Source organism: Podarcis liolepis (assembly GCF_965112155.1).
Source record: "Podarcis liolepis genome assembly, chromosome: 16".
In the NCBI taxonomy this organism is placed as follows: Eukaryota; Metazoa; Chordata; class Lepidosauria; order Squamata; family Lacertidae; genus Podarcis; species Podarcis liolepis.
Window position 1 is genome coordinate 38,382,188 of NC_139567.1, and position 19,865 is coordinate 38,402,052.

General features: G+C 47.1%; 1 protein-coding gene across 11 annotated transcripts in view; it reads left to right on the forward strand.

Annotated features, from left to right (window-relative positions):
• The window catches only part of ACACA (acetyl-CoA carboxylase alpha), a 205,724-nt gene that overhangs the window by 50,057 nt on the left and 135,802 nt on the right, over positions 1–19,865 (forward strand). For all 11 annotated transcript variants that reach the window (XM_083479726.1, XM_083479718.1, XM_083479727.1 and 8 more), the window contains 14 exons: positions 740–901; positions 2,294–2,457; positions 3,063–3,213; positions 4,144–4,247; positions 4,616–4,697; positions 5,194–5,339; positions 6,769–6,919; positions 7,730–7,864; positions 9,571–9,717; positions 10,831–11,019; positions 11,644–11,744; positions 12,899–12,987; positions 15,567–15,691; positions 19,563–19,676. In XM_083479726.1, the coding sequence (XP_083335852.1) occupies positions 740–901; positions 2,294–2,457; positions 3,063–3,213; positions 4,144–4,247; positions 4,616–4,697; positions 5,194–5,339; positions 6,769–6,919; positions 7,730–7,864; positions 9,571–9,717; positions 10,831–11,019; positions 11,644–11,744; positions 12,899–12,987; positions 15,567–15,691; positions 19,563–19,676 (1,860 nt within the window). The remainder of the gene's footprint in view (positions 1–739; positions 902–2,293; positions 2,458–3,062; positions 3,214–4,143; positions 4,248–4,615; positions 4,698–5,193; positions 5,340–6,768; positions 6,920–7,729; positions 7,865–9,570; positions 9,718–10,830; positions 11,020–11,643; positions 11,745–12,898; positions 12,988–15,566; positions 15,692–19,562; positions 19,677–19,865) is intronic.

The following is a 19,865-nucleotide window of genomic DNA, read 5'->3' on the forward strand; positions in this document are numbered from 1 at the left end:
GACAATACTGAGCTTGGTGAGCCAGTGGTCTGAATCGGTATAAGGCAGCTTCCTATGTTTTTATGTCTGGATGTCGTTAGTAAGCAGGCCATTTCTCTGTTCATGTTTCTTGGTTTTCATCTAGTAAACGCCTTGACAAAGACATTGGAGAGTGATTGCCAATAAAGGCAGTCAACACTGGGCCGAAAGCAAATGGGCTGTTTCTGCAGAGCAGGTGTGGGGAGCCTCTCTCCCTCCAGATGTTGCTGAACTACCACTCCCATCATCCCTGGCTGCTGGCCATGCTTGCTGGGCCTGATGGCAGTTGTAGTTCAGCAGCGTCCAAAGGGACAAAGGTTCCTCGCACCCACTGTACAGGATCGCTCCATGCATTGATACGCTATTGGCTTACTTCTGCTTGGGGCCGAGGGGATTTGCAGTCCAAAACATCTGGAGGGCATCAGGTTTACAAAGGCTGCTCCGCACTGATCAGCAGAGATTCTTGGGGGTTTTGGACAGGAGTCTTTTCCCCAGTCCTTCTTGGAGATGCTGGGGATTGAACCTGGCACCTTCTGCATGCAAAGCGGATGCTTTGCCACTGATCCACAGGCAGCTGTTGGAGGGAAGACGATAGTGAGCCAAATGAACTAAGTATATACGGCAAGCTGCCTATATTTGAATGATGGATAACTTCTTACGTTCATCTGTTTAGTGGCATGCAATTAAATTTTAGAAGTGTCATTATTTCTCTTCTTCTTAGATTGCCATGGGAATTCCCCTCCACAGGATCAAGGATATCCGAATCATGTATGGAGTGTCTCCCTGGGGGGACAGCCCTATTGACTTTGAGAATTCTGCCCATGTGCCTTGTCCAAGGGGTCATGTGATTGCCGCCCGCATCACGAGCGAAAATCCCGATGAGGTGACTGCAAGTTATTTCTTCTTCCTTTTCTTCTTTTCCAAGTTGTGGTTGATAGTGGTATACTGCGTCCTACAATCCCCACGAGTATATTTATAAGACACATGACAATTGCTTTACTCTTGATCTGCAAATAGCAATGGCCCCAGTTGATAGCCACAAATATGTATTAATAAATGACACTTCTAGTCTGCTTTTCCTTTGAAAGAGCAAAAGGCAGTTTTGCAAGCTTTTATTTTTTATTTTATTTCCCCCCATTTAATTTTGCAATATTACATTCAGTTACACTTATCATCATTCTTTACATTACATAGTGTGTATCTATATATCTGTATCTATATGCCTATCTATATATCAAATATAGTTATCTATTTTCCTTATTGCACCATTGTGACTTTCCTCCACTTGTGTTCGTCTTCCAATGTTTTTCTTTCCTTTACTATTGTGTTAAAATATGCAAGCTTTTCTTTTCCTTCCCCACTGCTGCTTCCTCCCCCCACCCCAGTTTATCTTCACAACAACCCTGCGAGGTAGGTAAGTTTAAGATACAGTTTCTGGCCAAAGGATGTCCAACTACATTGATGAGTGAGGATTTGCATCATGTGACAAGTTAAAGTTTCTGCCACTGTAGAGGGTAACCTGACCTCTCCACTAACCTTGTTTAGAAAAGGATATTCTAGCTCAGAAAACAATGCATATTTGTGGTAATGATGGGGGGTGGGCCAACAGTACATTTCCAGTATCGCTTATTTGCCCAGAGACAGTAGGAAAACCGCATGAGGCTCTCAGCATCAAGACTCTTCTTTTATTATTGTTGTTGTTCATTAAATTTCTATAGCATCCTTCATCTGTAGATCTCCGTTCACAACATAAAATCACAATATAAAAAACACAAAATACATAATAAAAATAAGAACAAAAGCAAACCATTTACCCTCCCCTCCCACAACACATTTAAAAGGGCATCAGATGTCAATCAGCCAAAGGCCAGGTGGAAGAGGAATGTTTTCGCCTGGTGCCCTAAGGGTCAGTGTAGTCAGTACTGAGCCAAGTGTGGTGCTGATAACACCGAGGTTGCAGGTTCGATCCCTGTATGCAACAACTGCATATTCCTGCATTGCAGGGGGTTGGACTGGATGATCTTCAGGGTCCCTTCCAACTCTGCAGTTCTATGATTCTCTGACCAATGGGCCATCTCAGATTGAGTCCGGAGAACCAAAGTTTGTGACCACTGTCCCAGAACACCGAATGCAGTCCTTCCCAGAACGTAGGGAGGATAATAACTTGCATTTCTGTGTTTCATTGATCTGTGATTGTAACTGTGTGTCGCCCCCCCCCCCCGGGAGTTTGTGCACGCAAGTAATTTACATGTGAATGCTCTCTCTTGTAATTCAGGGGTTCAAGCCCAGTTCTGGAACTGTCCAGGAACTGAACTTCCGCAGCAACAAGAACGTCTGGGGCTATTTCAGTGTCGCCGCTGCTGGAGGACTTCACGAGTTTGCTGACTCGCAGTTTGGTCACTGTTTCTCCTGGGGAGAAAACCGCGAGGAAGCCATCTCGTAAGTAGGAAAGACTGCAGCTCAATAATGGGCTGGGCTGGGGGAATACCCCAGGGCAGAAAGTACCCTGCCAGGTGTTGGTCCATGCCTATATGAATCCCCTGCAATTCAGAAGATTGACTGCTATGGAGTTGGCCATGCTAACCCTCAATGGATTGCAGAGCATTCTGTTACATTTCTACAGCAAATAAACCCAAGCTCATCTTTTAAGTCAGGTGCGGGGAACAATTGGCCCTCCGGATGTTGCCAAACAGTGATTCTCATCTTCTCTGACCCCTGGGGCCACGTTTGCTGGGGCTGATGGGAGTTGTAGTTCAGCAGCCTCTGGAAGGCTCAAGGTTCCCCACACGTGCTTTGCGGGATCTTAAATGACATAGCGTTGTAGCCAGCTCAGTCTTACTCAGAATAAGTAGTCGCTGTAATGAATGGGCCTAAGTTCGTAATGTCTATGGGATGCAAATTGTAAACAGGGAATGGAAAGGAAGAAACAAAATAAGTAATAAAAATGTTATTTTAAAATCATGCAACATCTAGCACAGCACATTACAACAGGTATTCAAGATGGTGGTTTACCTTCAACTACACCCCTTTTCCCACCCCTTCAGGAACATGGTCGTGGCCCTGAAAGAGCTTTCCATCCGGGGGGACTTCCGGACCACGGTGGAGTACTTGATTAAGCTGCTGGAAACAGAGAGCTTTCAGCAAAACTGCATTGATACTGGCTGGCTGGACCGGCTGATTGCAGAGAAAGTGCAGGTGTGGCTTGGTTCATTTCCCCCTGGATTCCCCTGCCCCTAAAATTCTGGTTTCAAAAATTAATCTATCCTTAACAACTAGATGCAAGATGCCGTAGCTTTCATCATCAGCTTCCCCCTCTCCTTTGTTTCCCTCGTTTCTTTGTGAGATAACTCTCTAAACCAGACCTGAGAAACCTTTGGCCCTCCAGAGGTAATAGGACTCCGCTTCAGCAGCCTGGGGCGCGTATATATAAAATGTCAACTGGGAGGGAGATTCCCTGTGTCCACCCCCTTTTTTTAAAAAAAAAATATATATATACCCCCAATGTATTGTTATCTGAGATGGATTTCAAATGCTGCCAGGCATTTTGTTAGCCAAAAGAAGAAGGGTGTAAATAACAAGCCAACTTGGATGGCTTTAGAAGAAGATTAGATAAATTGGTGGAGGGTACGGCTACGTTCTGGCTCCACTGTCAGAGGTAGTACGCCGTTGAATTCCACTTGCCTGGAATCGCAGGCGGGCAAAGCTGCTGTTGCCGTCAGGTCCTTTTTGGGGGCTTCTCTTGGGGTCTTCTGGTTGTCCACTGTGAGAAAAGGATACAGTGGTACCTCGGGTTACAGACGCTTCAGGTTACAGACTCCGCTAATCCAGAAATAGTACCTCAGGTTAAGAACTTTGCTTCAGGATGAGAACAGAAATTGCACAGCAGCAGCAGGAGGCCCCATTAGCTAAAGTGGTACCTCAGGTTAAGAACAGTTTCAGGTTAAGAACGGACCTCCGGAACAAATTAAGTTCTTAACCTGAGGTACCACTGTACTGAAGTGGATGGGCCCCCTTTGGCCTGATCAAGCTCTTACGTTACGCTCTCATAGAAAACTGCCAGTTAAATCTGGGCTGGCAAACTGTCCGCATTTATTCCCGCCTCTTGCCCCCTCCCTTTCTTTCTAGGCAGAGAGACCAGACACCATGCTGGGAGTCGTGTGTGGGGCTCTGCACGTGGCTGACGTGGGCTTTCGGAACAGCGTCTCCAATTTCCTGCACTCCTTAGAGAGGTGAGGCGAAGCCCTTTAGGACCTTTGAAAATGAAACCAGCTTCCGGTTCACAGGGGAACAGGGGGTTATGCTGGGTTGAGCTCGTGACTTGCTTGTGGGCTTCCCAGGAGAGGCATCTGGTTAGCTGCTGTGCAAAACGGGATGCTGGACTTTGCTGTGATGCCGGAGCATGGGTTCCCATTTGGACAGGTGGGGTGTGTGTGTGTGTGCAAAGCAGGGACCCACATCAGTAGGTGGAGCCAGAGCCAGTGATGGTCAGAGCGAACTAATTCCAGTGGTTCCCCCCCTCCCCCTGTTGCCAAGTATCCCAGGGATGAGAGTTAGTTATACAGTCATTAATTTCCTTCCCCTCACAATACACTTTCAGGGGCCAAGTCTTACCTGCTCATACGCTGCTGAACACAGTGGATGTGGAACTTATTTATGAAGGAAAGAAATATGTGCTGAAGGTATGTGGCTCACAGCAGATGGTTAAGAGTGGGATACCGTGGCCGCCAAGTGCAAAAGGTATATTTTGGTGACAATTCCATGTAAATGCGGAATAGGGGGTTCATTCATTTCTTGTGATTTGCATCCTGTGGACTTGAGAGTGGCTTACAGTAGTTCTTCCTAAAACGGGAAATGGGAGCTCTTTACGCTGCAACATTTTATTGCACATCCCATTGGGGGGAGCAATACCTGTACAGGGACAGGAAACATTGGCTGTATCCACTGATAATTCTGCTCAGTGTAGACCCATGGCACAGGGTAGGGGGTGGGGAATGGACAAGAGTAACAAGGCCTATTAATTTAAATGGGTCTACTCTGAGTAGGACTAAGTTAGATGCTACCCCACTGTCTCTCCCCGCCCCACCCCTAAAAGCCTAAACCAGGTAATGCATAACCATAGGTTTCACATGAGCTTTGGGAGTCCATCTCCATCCCTTGTTCCTCCTGCCCTTACAGGTGACTAGACAGTCTCCAAACTCCTATGTCGTCATCATGAACGGCTCCTGCGTGGAGGTGGATGTTCACCGGCTGAGCGATGGAGGGCTGCTCTTGTCCTACGATGGCAGCAGCTACACCACCTACATGAAAGAGGAAGTGGACAGGTAGCGTCCCATCCTATCTCCCCCATGAATATTTTCATGGTCACTGGTGATCAACTCTGGGTATACTCCTGTGTTGAAAGCAACAAGCCTCTGCCAAATATTCTGCATTCTTTACAAATTATGCATGCTTAGCAAATTGTAGGGCTTTAAAGGTCAGCACCAACACTCTGAATTGCACTCGTTTTAGAAATAAATATGTAATATCAAGCAGCAATGGGTGAAAGCATCTAGGACAAAGAGCTGGAAGTCAACTTACTGGAAAAAACCTGTATGAAATCTGATGTAATTTAGCATTGGTTTGTTAAAAAATTGGTAAACTAATATTTGGCAAAAGAAGAAGGAAGAAGAATTGTGCTTGGAAACGTACTGGGAGCCAATGTAGGTCTTTCAGGATTGGTGTTATATAGTCCCAGTTGCTGCTCCCAGTCACCAGCCTAGCTGCCACATTCTGGACAAGTTGCAGTTTCTGAGTTGCAGAAGTCCAAGTGGGAGATAACCAGGGCATGTACCACTCAGTTGAGACAGGGTGCAAGCAGGCAGGGTCTCAGCTGGTGTGCCAAATAGAGCTGGTAGAAAGCCGTCCTGCACCGAGAATTGACCTGCACCTCCATGGACAGCTGTGAGTTGAAAATGACTCCCAGGCTGCACACCTGGCCCTTAAGTGGCGCAATTACCCCATTCAGGACCAGAGAGTCCCCCACACTTGTTTGCCCCCTGTTCCCTAGAAACAGTACTTCTGTCTTGTCAGGATTCAACCTCAATCCGTTTACTGCCATCCACCCACTGCGCCTGCTGGTTGAGGTTGAGTGGAGTTGCTTCCCAACAGGAAACAGAGGACCGCAACTTCAGTTTCTCTATGCATACTTAAAAAACAACTTACCCTACCCTGCTTCTGCTTGTCCCGTGCAGAAGCAAGGAGATTTGTTAGCAGTGTGCTGGGAGGTGCTTGATCCTGATGCTGATACCCCGCAGATGTAAAGCTGGCCACTTGGTATAAGGCAGCTTCCTATGTTCGTGTTTAAATTAGCTTGCAAACCATGAGGACTAGAATCTTGTTTTATTTTTTAGGTCAGTGGCAGAGGGTTTGCCTTGTACATAGGAAGTCCCTGGTTCAGTCCCCCAGGCGGGTCTGTTCTCTGCCTGAAGTCAATGGAGAGCTACTGCTACCCAGCATAGATAATACTGAGCTACATAGACCCAATGACCTGACTCGGCGTAAGGCAGCTTCTTAGAGCTCAGTAATAGAGCTTCTGCCTTGCATTCAGAAGGTCCCAAGTTCAATCCCTGGTATCTCCAACCAGGACTGGGAAGGACCGCTGCCTGCCTTTCAGTGTTGCAATACTGAGCTGAACGGACCAAAGGCCTGGGGTCACTATAAGGCAGATGTTGAAGCTGTTTTCATTCTCTGCCTTTGTGCCTCATTGCTTAGGTACCGCATCACTATTGGCAACAAGACCTGCGTCTTTGAGAAGGAGAATGACCCGTCCATCCTGCGTTCGCCTTCAGCGGGGAAGCTCATCCAGTACGTGGTGGAAGACGGAGGGCATGTCTTTGCTGGCCAGTGCTATGCCGAAATTGAGGTAAATCCCCCCTCCCTTTTGGCCCTGCTGGGTTCTTCCTTCTTCAAGGACCATCTGCGCTCCTCTGATCAGGTCAAACTTTTGCTCCTTGCGGCTAACAGCCTTTGCCAACAATTCAAACGGGGATCAAAAGCTATTCTAGGGATCATCTTGTGCAAATGGAAATGCTGAAAGTACAACATGGATGTAACAAGCCTGAATCAAGGATAAAACCATAAGCAAGGAAACAAATGGACAGAAAAGCGATAAAATATTGGATGGGTGCAAATGGAAGGGGGGGGGGTAAACATTCCCCTGTGAGGAATGATTCCTTTTTGCAAAATGACTTGAGGAATGACGAGTACCGGTCCTGAATCTGTCGGTGGCAACCATTGTATATATTTGGAAATGCTTGGAGAAGCGTCTTTCTTCTCCAAGGTCTCCTTTGTTTCCATTCTTGGCGCACCCTCACTTTTCAGACTTCACCAGATACGCTCAGTATAAGCAACAGATACCCAGAAGCCTGTATATCATGGCTTGATAATGATGTGCCTTTGATTAGGGTTCAAGTAATAGGCAAACTGGGAGATGTGAAAATGAACTGGTTCCCGCGATTGCAGATGCAAACTTTTGCTAAATTTCTCCTTAGCAATTGAGGCCCTTGACTTTCTATGGAAGTTTCTGTCTAAGCATTTATGAAATAATTAAATATGGATTTTTGGAACTAGCTTTTTGGTAGTTCAGACTGTATGGGTGGTGGGGAGGGAGAGAAAGGAAAGCAAAATACCATGGAAATCTGAACGCATTGCTTTGTCTTGTCTCGCCTCCCAGGTGATGAAGATGGTGATGACTCTGACTGCCGTGGAGTCAGGCTGCATCCACTACGTGAAGCGTGCCGGTGCGGCGCTCGATCCCGGCTGTATCATTGCCAAACTGCAGCTTGATGACCCGAGCCGAGTTCAGCAGGTGAGGGGTTGGGGAGCAAAGGCAACGTTCGGAGGGCAGCCGAGAGTCAGTTCCTGAGAGCTGGTGCCGAAGGGCCGAGCCGATGTTGCCTGGGACAAATTCCAGCCGAAACAGGACGTGTTTTAGTGCCCAGCAGGCCAGCTTGAGTAGGTGGGAACAGTTGGTGTAGTAGTTCAGGCCTGGCAATGATTTTTTATGGCTGTATCATGAAGCCGCATGCCTATCTTGGATTAAGGAATGGCTAGTATTAAAAAACACTGACATATTAGATCTAGAGGGCTTTAACAATCATTTTGGTTGGCATGCTTAGTTATGTTATGACAAGGCGAAAGTCCACAGAGACTTTACGAACCATGTAATAAGAAGGTTCCTATACACAGTCTGGTTAGAAAACAAGGGTATCCTGGAACAAAAGACACCCTGGTGGCTATCGCTGACGGAAGCCATGGCAGTAAAAAAGGTTAACATGATGAATGATTGGGTTACATATAAAGAAATTATCTGTGAAGAGGGTAACCAATTAGAACTCAAGAACTTTGAAGAAATAGAAAGTAGAGTGACCAATTGCTTACAGTACCACCAAATCCATGACCTATTCAAACAAGATAAAAAAGGGCTTTAATAAAGAACTTTCAAGGTTTGAAAGAGACTTGATATTAAATGAAGATAAAACACTGTCTAAAATGTATAAAATTTTATTAGAATGGTCAGCGAAGGATGAGGAGGTAAAATCTGCCATGGTAAAGTGGGCAAGAGATTCAGGCCATAACAGACAACTCTCAGATTGGCAAAAACTGTGGAGGGAACATCTTAAGTTTACAGCTTGTTATTCTGTTAAGGAAAACTACAGGAAGGTCTTCTATCGCTGGTATATAACACCAAGGAAATTAGCGATGATGTACAAAAATAATTCAGATCGATGCTGGAAATGTAAGGAGGCGGTGGGATTGATGTATCATATCTGGTGGACTTGTAAAAGAATGAAGGAATTTTGGGACTCAATTTATAACGAGTTGAAAAAGATGTTTAAAGTCTCATTCCCAAAAAAACCTGAGGCGTTTCTTTTAGGGAGATCCCAAGAGATCTAAAGAAATTATTTATGTACGCCACCGTGGCAGCGAGGGTTTTGATTGCACAGAATTGGAAAAGCGAAATGATACCACCAATAAAAGATTGGCAGATCAAACTGATTGAATATGCTGAGATGGATAAACTGACGGGACAGATAAGGGATCAAGCGAAACAAAATTTTTAGCAAAGCTTGGAATACATTTAAACAATACCTGAAAGACCACTGGGGAGAATTAATTTTTTTGACTGGTTTAGATTAACTCTTGTAATGAGAAACATCAAAAAGTAGCAGATAAGCTAGTTACCAACAATCTGGATTCACAATGATAGGCATCCGGCCAAGAACTTCAAAAGAACCAAGTAAGAAGGGGAGGGAAGTCAGAAGTAATTAGAACATCAGTAAGTCGAATGACAAAGAATATATTTTTGTTTTTTCTTTATTATGATTTGAAGACATTTGTTTACCAACAAGAAATTGAAACTTCATATTGTGATCTTACATTAAGTAAGCATTTCTGTTGTAAAAAACCAATAAAGATGAATGGGGGGGGGGAAGAATCTTTACAGCTATTCCATCCCACACCGCAGCCATGGTTTCCCCCTTGTGATAATTGTGTTTTCGTTGGTCCCCCAAGGCTGAGTTCCACTCGGGGGCCTTGCCGCAGATCCAGAGCACGGCGCTGCGGGGAGAGAAACTCCACCGCGTCTTCCATTATGTCCTTGACAACCTCGTGAATGTCATGAATGGATACTGCCTTCCAGAGCCCTTCTTTGGCTGCAAGGTACCACTCGCCTCCCCCCTCTCCTTCTCCCCTCGGTTGTGTGCAATGGGGGCTTCAAAACTTTGTGATACAAATGCCTGAGTTCTTAACTGTCTCTCTACATTTAAATCCTCCCGTTGGAATAAGTGTTTGCATATTGTGATTTGCATATTATTTGCTATTTGCAAAACTCTTGCGGCGTTTGAGTTTTTCAAGGGGCAGTGGGATAAGAGTTTTGGGGAGGGGGTGCAGAAAATAATCTCTGAGAAGTTGCCTGCCTTTAAATTTCTGCTTATCTGTAAATGAATGTAAAAATCTAATACACATCTATTTTATTTGAAATACAGTATGGTTTTTGGAACTCTTAGCTCTCGAAGCCATCACGATTAAACAGGGTTTGAAACAGGCTCAGTGTATTTATTTTTTAATTATAAAATATAATGCATGCAACCTGTAAATCACACATAATATGTTCAGATGCTCGAAATAAATTATTACATGTGTCTCAAGGAATCTCTTACGGTGTTGAGAATTGTCTCCAAGAATTCTCAAGCCATTTATTTTCATTGATACATAAATAATTATAAATATCTAATATGTATTTATGGTCAGCATCTGTATGTCTTGGGAGACAATGGAAGAGTGCGCTTTCAGGGGTAAAGTCAAACAGCTGGAGAGTTACAGCGTCTGCTGTGGATGTAGCTGTAGAGACCGATACAGGAGAGACCTGTTTTATTGCAGTGGGGGCAGATGAAGGCATCCGGTTGTGCTGCTATACAGATGCACCATGGCGTTTCTCCATTTATTTATTTATTTTATTAGAAATACAGTTCCTGCTTTGGGAAGCACAACAAACAGGTTTTGAAATGGATTTTTATTTGTAATATGTTTTACAGCCAGCTGGGTGGGGTATAAAAATAATGATGATGATGATTTATTTAAACTACAAAACACAGTGCATACAATCTGTAAACCACACATAATACACTGACATGCTGAATATAAATTTCTACATATATTTATAATTGAAATCTCTATGCAGCTTCCAATGTTCCTCTTCTCTTCCCCCCTCCTTTTAAAAACCAGAAGAAATATCCTTCATCTTCCTTCCTCCTTTTCTTTTTTTGAATCCAGCTGAAAGACTGGGTCGAGCGGTTGATGAAGACCCTCCGAGATCCCTCCTTGCCTCTCCTGGAACTTCAAGACATCATGACAAGCGTTTCCGGGAGGATCCCTCCCAACGTGGAGAAATCCATCAAAAAGGAAATGGCCCAGTATGCCAGCAACATCACTTCCGTCCTCTGCCAGTTTCCCAGCCAGCAAGTAAGCGGGGAATGTACTTTGCTGTGTGGAAGAAAGAGCAGGAGGAGCATTTGTTTTGTGATGCTGGGTGGAATGGGACTTGCCAAGAGAGGGTCAGGGCGGTGTCCAAAATGGTGTATGCACATTATTTCGATTACATTTATATTTTGTCTTTCTTCTGTTTTGGAACTCAAGGCACTATATCTGGGTGGTGTCCCATCCAGGCACTGATCAGGCCGAGACCTGCTTAACTTGAGCCTCATGTGCTTTTGGATTCAAGGGCAGAGAATGTTTCTCAGCCCAAGGGATGTGTTCCCTTCCGAGGGGGCGCTTGCCAGTGCTGGGCGGAGCCAGACAGCAAAGTGGCCAGGGCCACTCATGCAAATTTTACCGTGTGTACAGCAGACTAGTTTAACACACATTCACATGCCCCTCTGTCTCCTCCGCCCATGCAAGCAAGAGACATTGTCAGAGTTTAAGGATACATTCCAGCCAAGCAAAACCCCTGGAGGAGGTGCAGAGTAGGGCCCGTGAGAGGTGTGGCCTCGGGAGAGATCCAAAGGCCATTTAAAGAGGCCCGGGGCCCCGCATTTGAATCATGGTTCCCCATCCCTGGTTTCACGCTTTTCTCCTTCCCTCCCCCAGATTGCCAACATCCTGGACAGTCACGCGGCCACCTTGAACCGCAAATCGGAGCGAGAGGTCTTCTTCATGAACACCCAGAGTATCGTGCAGCTGGTGCAGAGGTGAGCCTGGCGTCAGAAGTGTGTCAGGGTGAGGGCAGAGATGTGCCCATTGGCATAACTGGGAGGGCTCTCTGTATGCTTCCTCCTACTCCCGGATAGGAACCCTAATAGCAAGTACACCTAGGGGGCCAACTGCAAAGGCGACAAGGAGTGTGGAGTCATGGCATCTAATGCAGCGTCCTTCTTGTTCTGAAAACTCCCACAGATGAAAGCAGCCAGCATACAAGGGCTCTCAGAGCACCAAAACCTTGCCTTAGCTTCAGAGAGGTCTTGCTGAGCCCCTGGCTCCTAATATAGTAGGAGTGGGACTCTTCTCATCATTGAGCCTTCATTGGAGTTACTGGGCAGATTTGCTCCACCCTCTCTCTCTCCCTCAATACCTGTTCCTGTAAGAAATTTACTTGCTTGGTTCACCACTTGGTTGTAACCGGGGTCCCCTAAACTATGGCTTAGCAGGAACATGCAGACTTTGGGAGAGGAGATTGTGGCTGTTTTGTTCCTCCCCAGTCCTTGGTTCCCCCACCCCTACATTAATACCCCACCCCTCCCCAATCACTGGTCATTCTGCTGCTATACTTAGCTAAACCATGGTTTGGCTTCAGCATGTTTCCTGAACCAGGGCTTGTGGTTTCGCTCCTTCCAGAATAACCACAAGTTGTAGCTAAGGTTTTTCATCTGGTTTATGACTTTTGGTTCACCTAGGAGAGTTAAACCCTGGGATTGGGCAACATGCTAATTTAAGCCAAACCATGGTTTACTGCAGCATCAAAATGGCCAGCGAGGTGCAAGGTGGCTGTGATCTCCACTGAGATCTCCCCTCTGAGAGCCTGCACACTTTTCGATTTCCACAAAACCATGTTTTGGCTTATTGTGACACATAAAGCAAGCTGCTGTATGTTGGGAGTCCCATCCCCTTTTTAATCCTAGAAAATGAAGACCGGGTGGAGATTCCATTTGCTAGGGTCCATTCCATCTTGACTCTGTTACACCATGCTCTGCTACAAGATCAAGGGATTCAGTGATGGATACTGGACCCAGCACTTGGATTCTTAGAGCGCCCAGTCTACTTGAGTTTTGTCGCTGGAGAGCTTGACAAAGTCCAGAATCGTATGATCACGAGGGTTAGCTGCTTCACTTGGGGTTTTTCATTATAGGTACCGGAGTGGCAACCGAGGGCACATGAAGACTGTAGTCATGGACTTGCTACGACAATACCTGAAGGTGGAAACTCAGTTTCAGCACGGTAAGTCTCGCACAGCTTCAAGATGCAAAGTTTGGGTTGTGGCTGGAGGGGACTTGATGGAGGGTGGAGACGGCCAAAGTGTGAGGCACAAGCACAGCGTGGCTGTATGCTTTCTTTAATCTTTTATTTTGCAGCTTGGATAGAAGTGTTGCAAGAAGAAGTCTGGCCACCAGGTGGCAACTTATGCTAAATTCAAGTTAACTCCATGCACGGTTTAGGCAAGAGCTAGGCTCCATCCGCACCATAATTTAAAGTACTGTTCTACCACTTTAAACAGTCGCAGCTTCCCCCAGAGAATCCTGGGAACTGTACTTAGCTAAGGGTGCAGTTAGGAGCTGCAGAGTTGCCTGGGAAGAGGGACTGATTATAAACCATTCTGGAAAAGAAACCTGAGTGGAGGAGCACCCATAGCACAATGAAAAATTCACGTGTGTTTGTGAACCTAAAATGGTTTGCAACTCCTGGACTCTGATGGCTTTTAAAAAGGAGCAGGCAAATTCATGGAGGCACTCTGACTCTAAATACCAGTCGCTGGGACTCGCAAGTGGGGAGAGTCGCTATTGCCGCACTCAGGTCCTTCTTGTGGGCTTCCCATGGGTGTGTGTGTGTGTGTGTGTGTGTGCATCTGGCTGGCTGCTGTGAGAGCAGGATGCTGGAGGGGCTTCTGGCCTGGTCAGCTACAGCAGTGTTTCCCAAACGTTTTTGGGCAACGGCACACCTGTTTACCGGGAAAAAATCTCGCGGCACACCACCATTAAAGCCCCGCCCCGTGACGTCAGCGCGCAGCGTCACGCCGGGAGGGACGCACAAAAGTGAAAGTTTTTTCCCTTCCCCTTGCCGGGGTGGGAGGAGGCAGCAGAGCGAGGGATTGAGGGATGGCGGCAGCTGAGGCGGCGGCGGCTGTTGTGGTGGTGGCGGCGATAGTGGGCGGAGGAGGAGCCGTCGCCGGGAGTTGCTGCTGTTGCTGCTGCTGCCCGGACATGCCGGCCTCCTCCTCCTCCTCTGTCTCGCGCTCCTCTCTTTTGCGCGCGCTGCCCCGCCGCTCGGCACCAGCACCGCGGAGCCGCCCCCGGCTCGACGCGGATCCTCGCCGCCACCGCCTCTCGCCGCCCGACTCGCCCGCCTCCCTCCCACGGCACACCAGCCGGTGTCTCACGGCACACTAGTGTGCCGCGGAACACCGGTTGGGAAACACTGAGCTACAGGACTCTTCTGATGTCCTTCCGCGGCCCATGGCCACCAGGTGGCAGTAGCAGACTGCACAGCTCTCAGTTCTGGATATGTAGAGGGGAAACCCTCCCGCTGTCGCCTTTTTGCAAGCCTTGCTATCCTCTTCTTGAGAATTGGGAGATTAATTTCCACTCCAGATCGGTGCAGCAGATGACCTTGTAATGGAAAATCCAGCGTTCTGGCTTTTCTCTTAAGGAGCAGTGAATGGGGTAGGTGGCAGGCTAAGGAGGGAGATAGGTGGCGTTTCAAGCGCCTTCCCCTCAAGGCTCACTTTGACAAGTATTTGTGTGCAAAGCAGGCTCTGTTTGTTGCAGAGGCTTCTGGGCTTGGCCGTCTTCTGTATAAGCCGAGGGTGCACCTTGGAAGGGCCATAGCTCAGTGGTAGGACATTTGCTTTCAGCCTCAGGCTCCTGCCTCTCTAGGTAGGGTTGGGAAAGACTCGTGTTTGAATCTTGAATGAGTTGTAAGGGACCCCCAAAGGTCATCTATCCCAACCCCCTGCAACGCAGGAATCTTGGCTACAGCATTCATGACAGATGACCATCCAAACTCTGCTTAGAAACCTCCAGCGAAGGAGAGAGTCCACCACTTTTCGAGGGAGTCCGTTCCACTGTCAACCCTGGGAGCTGCTGCCAGCCAGTGTAAACAATGCTGAACAAGGTGGACCAGTGCTCTGGCTTGCTATAAGGCGCACGGCTAGCTACCTGACAGATTAGGGGTCCAGTCTCCGGACACAGAGAGGGTCTTCTCCACAGCAGCACCCCAGTTATGGAATTCTTGTTGCTGACTTTGCTGACTTTTGAGTTCCACTTACCTGTTGGGCTCAGGCAATTTCAGGTTGCTAGCTTTGGGCTTGCATCACCCGAACCCCACAGGTAAGCGGAGCTGGAATGTCCTTCTCTGTTCTTGGAAGGAACATAGGAGGCCTCCCGTTGGTCCATCTGACCCACTCTTGTCTACACAGACCGGCAGCAGCTTTCCAGGATTTGAGGCAGGGCTCTCTCCCAGCACCAGGAAGGAGGAAAAAGCAAGATCAAGTGCAGTGGGAGGCAGGGTGGGAGCTGAGGGAAGCTGTTTTGTTATTGCCATTGTCGCTATTCATTATTACAACTGGGAGACAGAAGTAAACCTTTTGGATCCACTGCAAAAGCAGCCAGAGATCTACTGATAGATCTACATCTACCTTTGACAGTATAGGAGTGCCCTCAGACCTGGAGAGCCACTGTGGTCTGTGTGGACAATACTGTAATGGACAAATTCTCTGATCTTCTGTAAGGCAAGATCTCTATTAAGGCGCCTCTGATTAAGGATCCTCGGTATATACATAACACCTTGCATTCTGGCTGCAGGTCACTATGATAAGTGTGTCTTCGCCCTTCGAGAAGAGAACAAAACGGACATGAACACTGTCCTCAACTACATCTTCTCCCACGCCCAAGTCACCAAGAAGAATCTTCTTGTGACAATGCTTATCGTAAGTCAATGAGGTTTTGTTCTTTGGACTTTTTCTAGCCCCATTCATTGCTCAGAGGTTTGTTTGCTTGTCTGGAGCCTTTTGGAGGGTTTTTTGTTTGTTTGTTTTTGGAATGCAATCAATATTTACTTATTGCAGCCATAGGCTATAGCATGCCCCAAACACTGACATAAAAGCATAAGCAATTAAGGGTCCCGATTCTCACTTAGCATACAAAGCATAACTGAACCACATTGTCTGAAGGCTTCTTGTGATTTAGTTTATTCAGATTAAACAGTTGCTTTTGCCATCCGCTGACACATTATTCAAAATACCTGCCCTGGTTTTCTTTGCTGGTGCTGCAAATAATGTATCTAAATGGATATGTGTGTGTGTATGCAATTGTACATGCATGAGTATATATGAAAGAGAGAAAGTCGCTCTGCTCAAACGGCAAGCCTGTCATCTTACTTACAACCAATCATGGAGTGGCTCTGTCTTCATTGGTTATGACTCAACCAACATCTGGTCTCCCTGTGTTCTGCCCCACCAGTTCAGCCACTGCTGCCGCTTACCCCAAAACAATGTCGCTGTATCCATTTTCCTCAAACGGGTGCCTCCCAGATGTTGTTGGATTGCCAGGTCCCAGCAGCCATCACAGCCTGTGTTTAGGGAAGGGAGGGAGTTGCAGTCTAGCAACATCTGGAGGTCTGTGTCATGTACTGACCACCCAGGGCATTGGGACAAATGATAAGATAGCATTAAGCAAAAGAAAGGAAGACAGGTTTGCGCCTCTGCGGCTTCTCTTCTCCCTAACAGACACAGCAGTCAGCCCGGATACCAAATGTAACACATTGTCCCAAAGTGCAAATTGGCATCCGCAGGACTCGATGCACAGCTGGAAGGCTTGAAGGGACACGAGAAGCTGCCGTATACTGAGTCAGACCATTCTGCCATATAAGCTAGTCCCGTCCACACTGACTGGCAGTGGCTGTCCAGGGCTTCAGATGGGGGTCCTTCCCAGGACTACCTGAAGATGCCAAGGATTGAACCTGGAGCCTTCTGCATGCCCAGCAGATGCTCTGCCCTCTAGCTGTGGCGCCTCTCTAATTGCTGTATTTTTTGTTCTATAAGACTCACTTTTTCCCTCCTAAAAAATAAGGGGAAATGTGTGTGTGTCTTATGGAGCGAATGCAGGCTGCGCAGCTATCCCAGAAGCCAGAACAGCAAGAGGGATCGCTGCTTTCACTGCGCAGCGATCCCTCTTGTTGTTCTGGCTTCTGGGATTCAGAATATTTTTGTTCTTGTTTTCCTCCTCCAAAAACTAGGTGCGTCTTGTGGTCTGGTGCGTCTTGTAGAGTGAAAAATACGGCACATCATATATTTTCTGGGTTGTATCCTAGGCAGAGGGAGGTCTATAGACATCAGCAACATAGGCCCATTAATTTCAGCAGGTCTACTCTGAGTAGGACTTAACTGGCAAGAACCCTCAAAGCGGGTGTGGGAAACCTTTGGGCCTTCTGGAGGCTGCTGAACTACAACTCCCAACACCCACAGCAAGCATGGCCCAAGGGGAGTTTCTCTTCACCAACCTCTGGAGGACCAAAGGTTCTGTGTTTGGATTTATTTGCTGTAAGATGAGGCGCTAACATCCCACCCACCTTTAAAAAATAGATCTGAAACATGGGCATTGTACCCGTTTTTCAGTTCCTGAAAAAGGGGAGCGGAGGGAGGGAGGGAGAGGGAAAAGCCCTTTCGACTCATTTTTAAAATAACACTTCAGTGAAGAAAATGCCTTTTTATGGGTCACGTGGGAGAGTTAACACCAGGATTGATGGCATCAATCATAGTCTGTGTCATGCTTTCGAAGATGCTAATTAATGGAGTTCTCCTTCCCAACCCCCTCATCTCCCCTTGCTCACCCACCCACCTTTTTTTTTTTGCTAAAGACTTTGTGGATTCTTGTCACTAAAAAAAATCGATTGCCAAATCTCAAATTTTAAAAACCAAAGCCCTTCCCTCCCTCCCTCTTTAATAAGAACAGCTGACAAGTAACATGGCTGCCCAGACAGTCCCCGGGTTCTTTAAATACTAATTTATAAGATATACCTTGCTTTAGAAAAACAAAACAAAAAAACCCTCTCCCCCCTCCTCTCCCTCGCCTCCCCCCTTCCTTTCTCTCTCTTTTTTTGCGGTGTGATTGTAAGTAACGCTTGCCTTAAGAATCTCATTATTTGAACACGGAGCCATATTTCCTCTGAGAATTCTGGAGTAGCTTTGAGCCGGGGCTGTTCATTTCTCAAGTAATCATGCCGGCATGATGGAGAGAGAAAATGGCAGCTGTTCGCAGCTCAGGCCTTCAATTTTCTTCAGAGTCCAGTCACTCAAGTGTGTAATTACATGGGGGTGCCGGGGAGGCGTTAGGCCTTGTCAAAGAACCCGTTTGAGGCTTTTTCGCTCGCCGCCTTTGCCAATCAGGGCAGGCCGGAGCCAATGAGAGTGCCGCCGCTCTGCTTTGTTTTCTTGTTGTCGTTCGCTTGGCGATTTCTTCTTCCGAGGAGGAAGGGGCTTTAAACTTCTCTCCCTGGTCCCAAACACCCTTCCTTCCTTCCTTCCTTCCTTCCTTCCTTCCTTCCTTCCTTCCTTCCTTCCTTCCTTCCTTCCTTTTTCGCTTGGATCACCTGTTGAGGAATTTTTTTAAATGGGAAGGGACTTATTGTCTCCCTCCCTATAGGGTGAAACAGGCCCTATAACAAGAGCCCCACTCTGGACCAGAACAAGGTCCCGTCTCCCCACCCCATCCCCAAATCCAGTGTTGCTGCTTCTCTTTCCCACAGTCGCCAGCCCAGGTGCCTTTCTGGGAAGCCTGCAAATAGGCCCAAGTCGTGGCGGCCTGCAGCATATGCTAGGTAGAGGTAAAAACAGAAGCCCGCAAAAAATTAAAATACAATTTAAATTTTTAAAAAAGGTGCAATTTCAAGTGTTCCAGCTGAGGATGTGAGCCATGCCCATTTCCAGGGTGCTCCATTCCACACACCCTTCCCTGCCCTCTTTCAGGACACTCCATTCCATTGCCAGCCACCATTCCGGGGGTGCTGAGTATGCTCAGTCCTCATTTTGAGGATGTTCTCCCCCCACATTCTCTGCAGATCTTTGAGTTCCCCTGATCCTCCTGTCTGAGGTGTGTGACAGTGGCTGTTTTGCCTACATCAAGGAAAGGAGCTGCAGAGTGGGCCAGGCTGGGCAGGGAACAGAGCTCAGTTCCAAGACTGTAATGTCCCTGCAAAGTCTTCCCAGTGTACGGATTTTACATTGGAACATAGCAGCATAGGAAGCTCCCTTATGCCATTGGTCTATCCAGTTCAGTATTGCCTACACTGACAGGCAGCAGCAATCCAGGTTTCAGCCCTACCTGGAGGCCTCCTCTGCTTCTGTATTATTTTGATCTGAAAAAAGCGCTAAATGTTTTATTCATTTGTTTAATGTCTTTTCTTTCGACACACCTTTATGTTACAAAAACCACCCCCACAACTCCAAGGCAGCAGTACTATGTCTATGGATGGTGCTGCACCACAATAAATAAACAAACGTTAAAACAAAAAATATTTTAAGTAATGACTTTAAAAAAATAATAATAGTGATCTGTTCTCTGTCAATGGCTTGGGCGTATCCTTTTGTGTTTACGGAAGGAGTTTTCCATAGGAAGGATTGGAAAACTCCTTCCGCTGCAGCCATGAACCTCTTTCACTTGAGGGCTGTTGCTGTTGTTTTTTGAACCCTTCCCCGCTTTTTCCTGCCTTTTGCAACCTTCCCTGCTCTTTCCGTGTCCGCGGCACTTGGGCAAAACGTTTGCAAATCACTTTCCCCATATTTCTCCCCTCCTCCTCTCCAGGACCAGCTGTGCGGACGAGATCCGACCTTGACGGATGAGCTCATTAACATCTTGACGGAGCTGACCCAGCTCAGCAAGACCACCAATGCCAAGGTCGCCCTGCGGGCCCGCCAGGTACCAAGCTGTTTCTTTCCATGCTGGGGGCTGGAGATGGGTGGGGGTGGGGCCTCTTGTTTGCTTCTCAGTGCAGGATCAGACTCCCCTTTTCATCCCCTTTCCTGCATCCATAGGAGCCTAGGAAGCTGCCTTGTACAAACCATTGGTCCATCTAACTCGACATTGTCTACCCTGACTCGCAGCAGC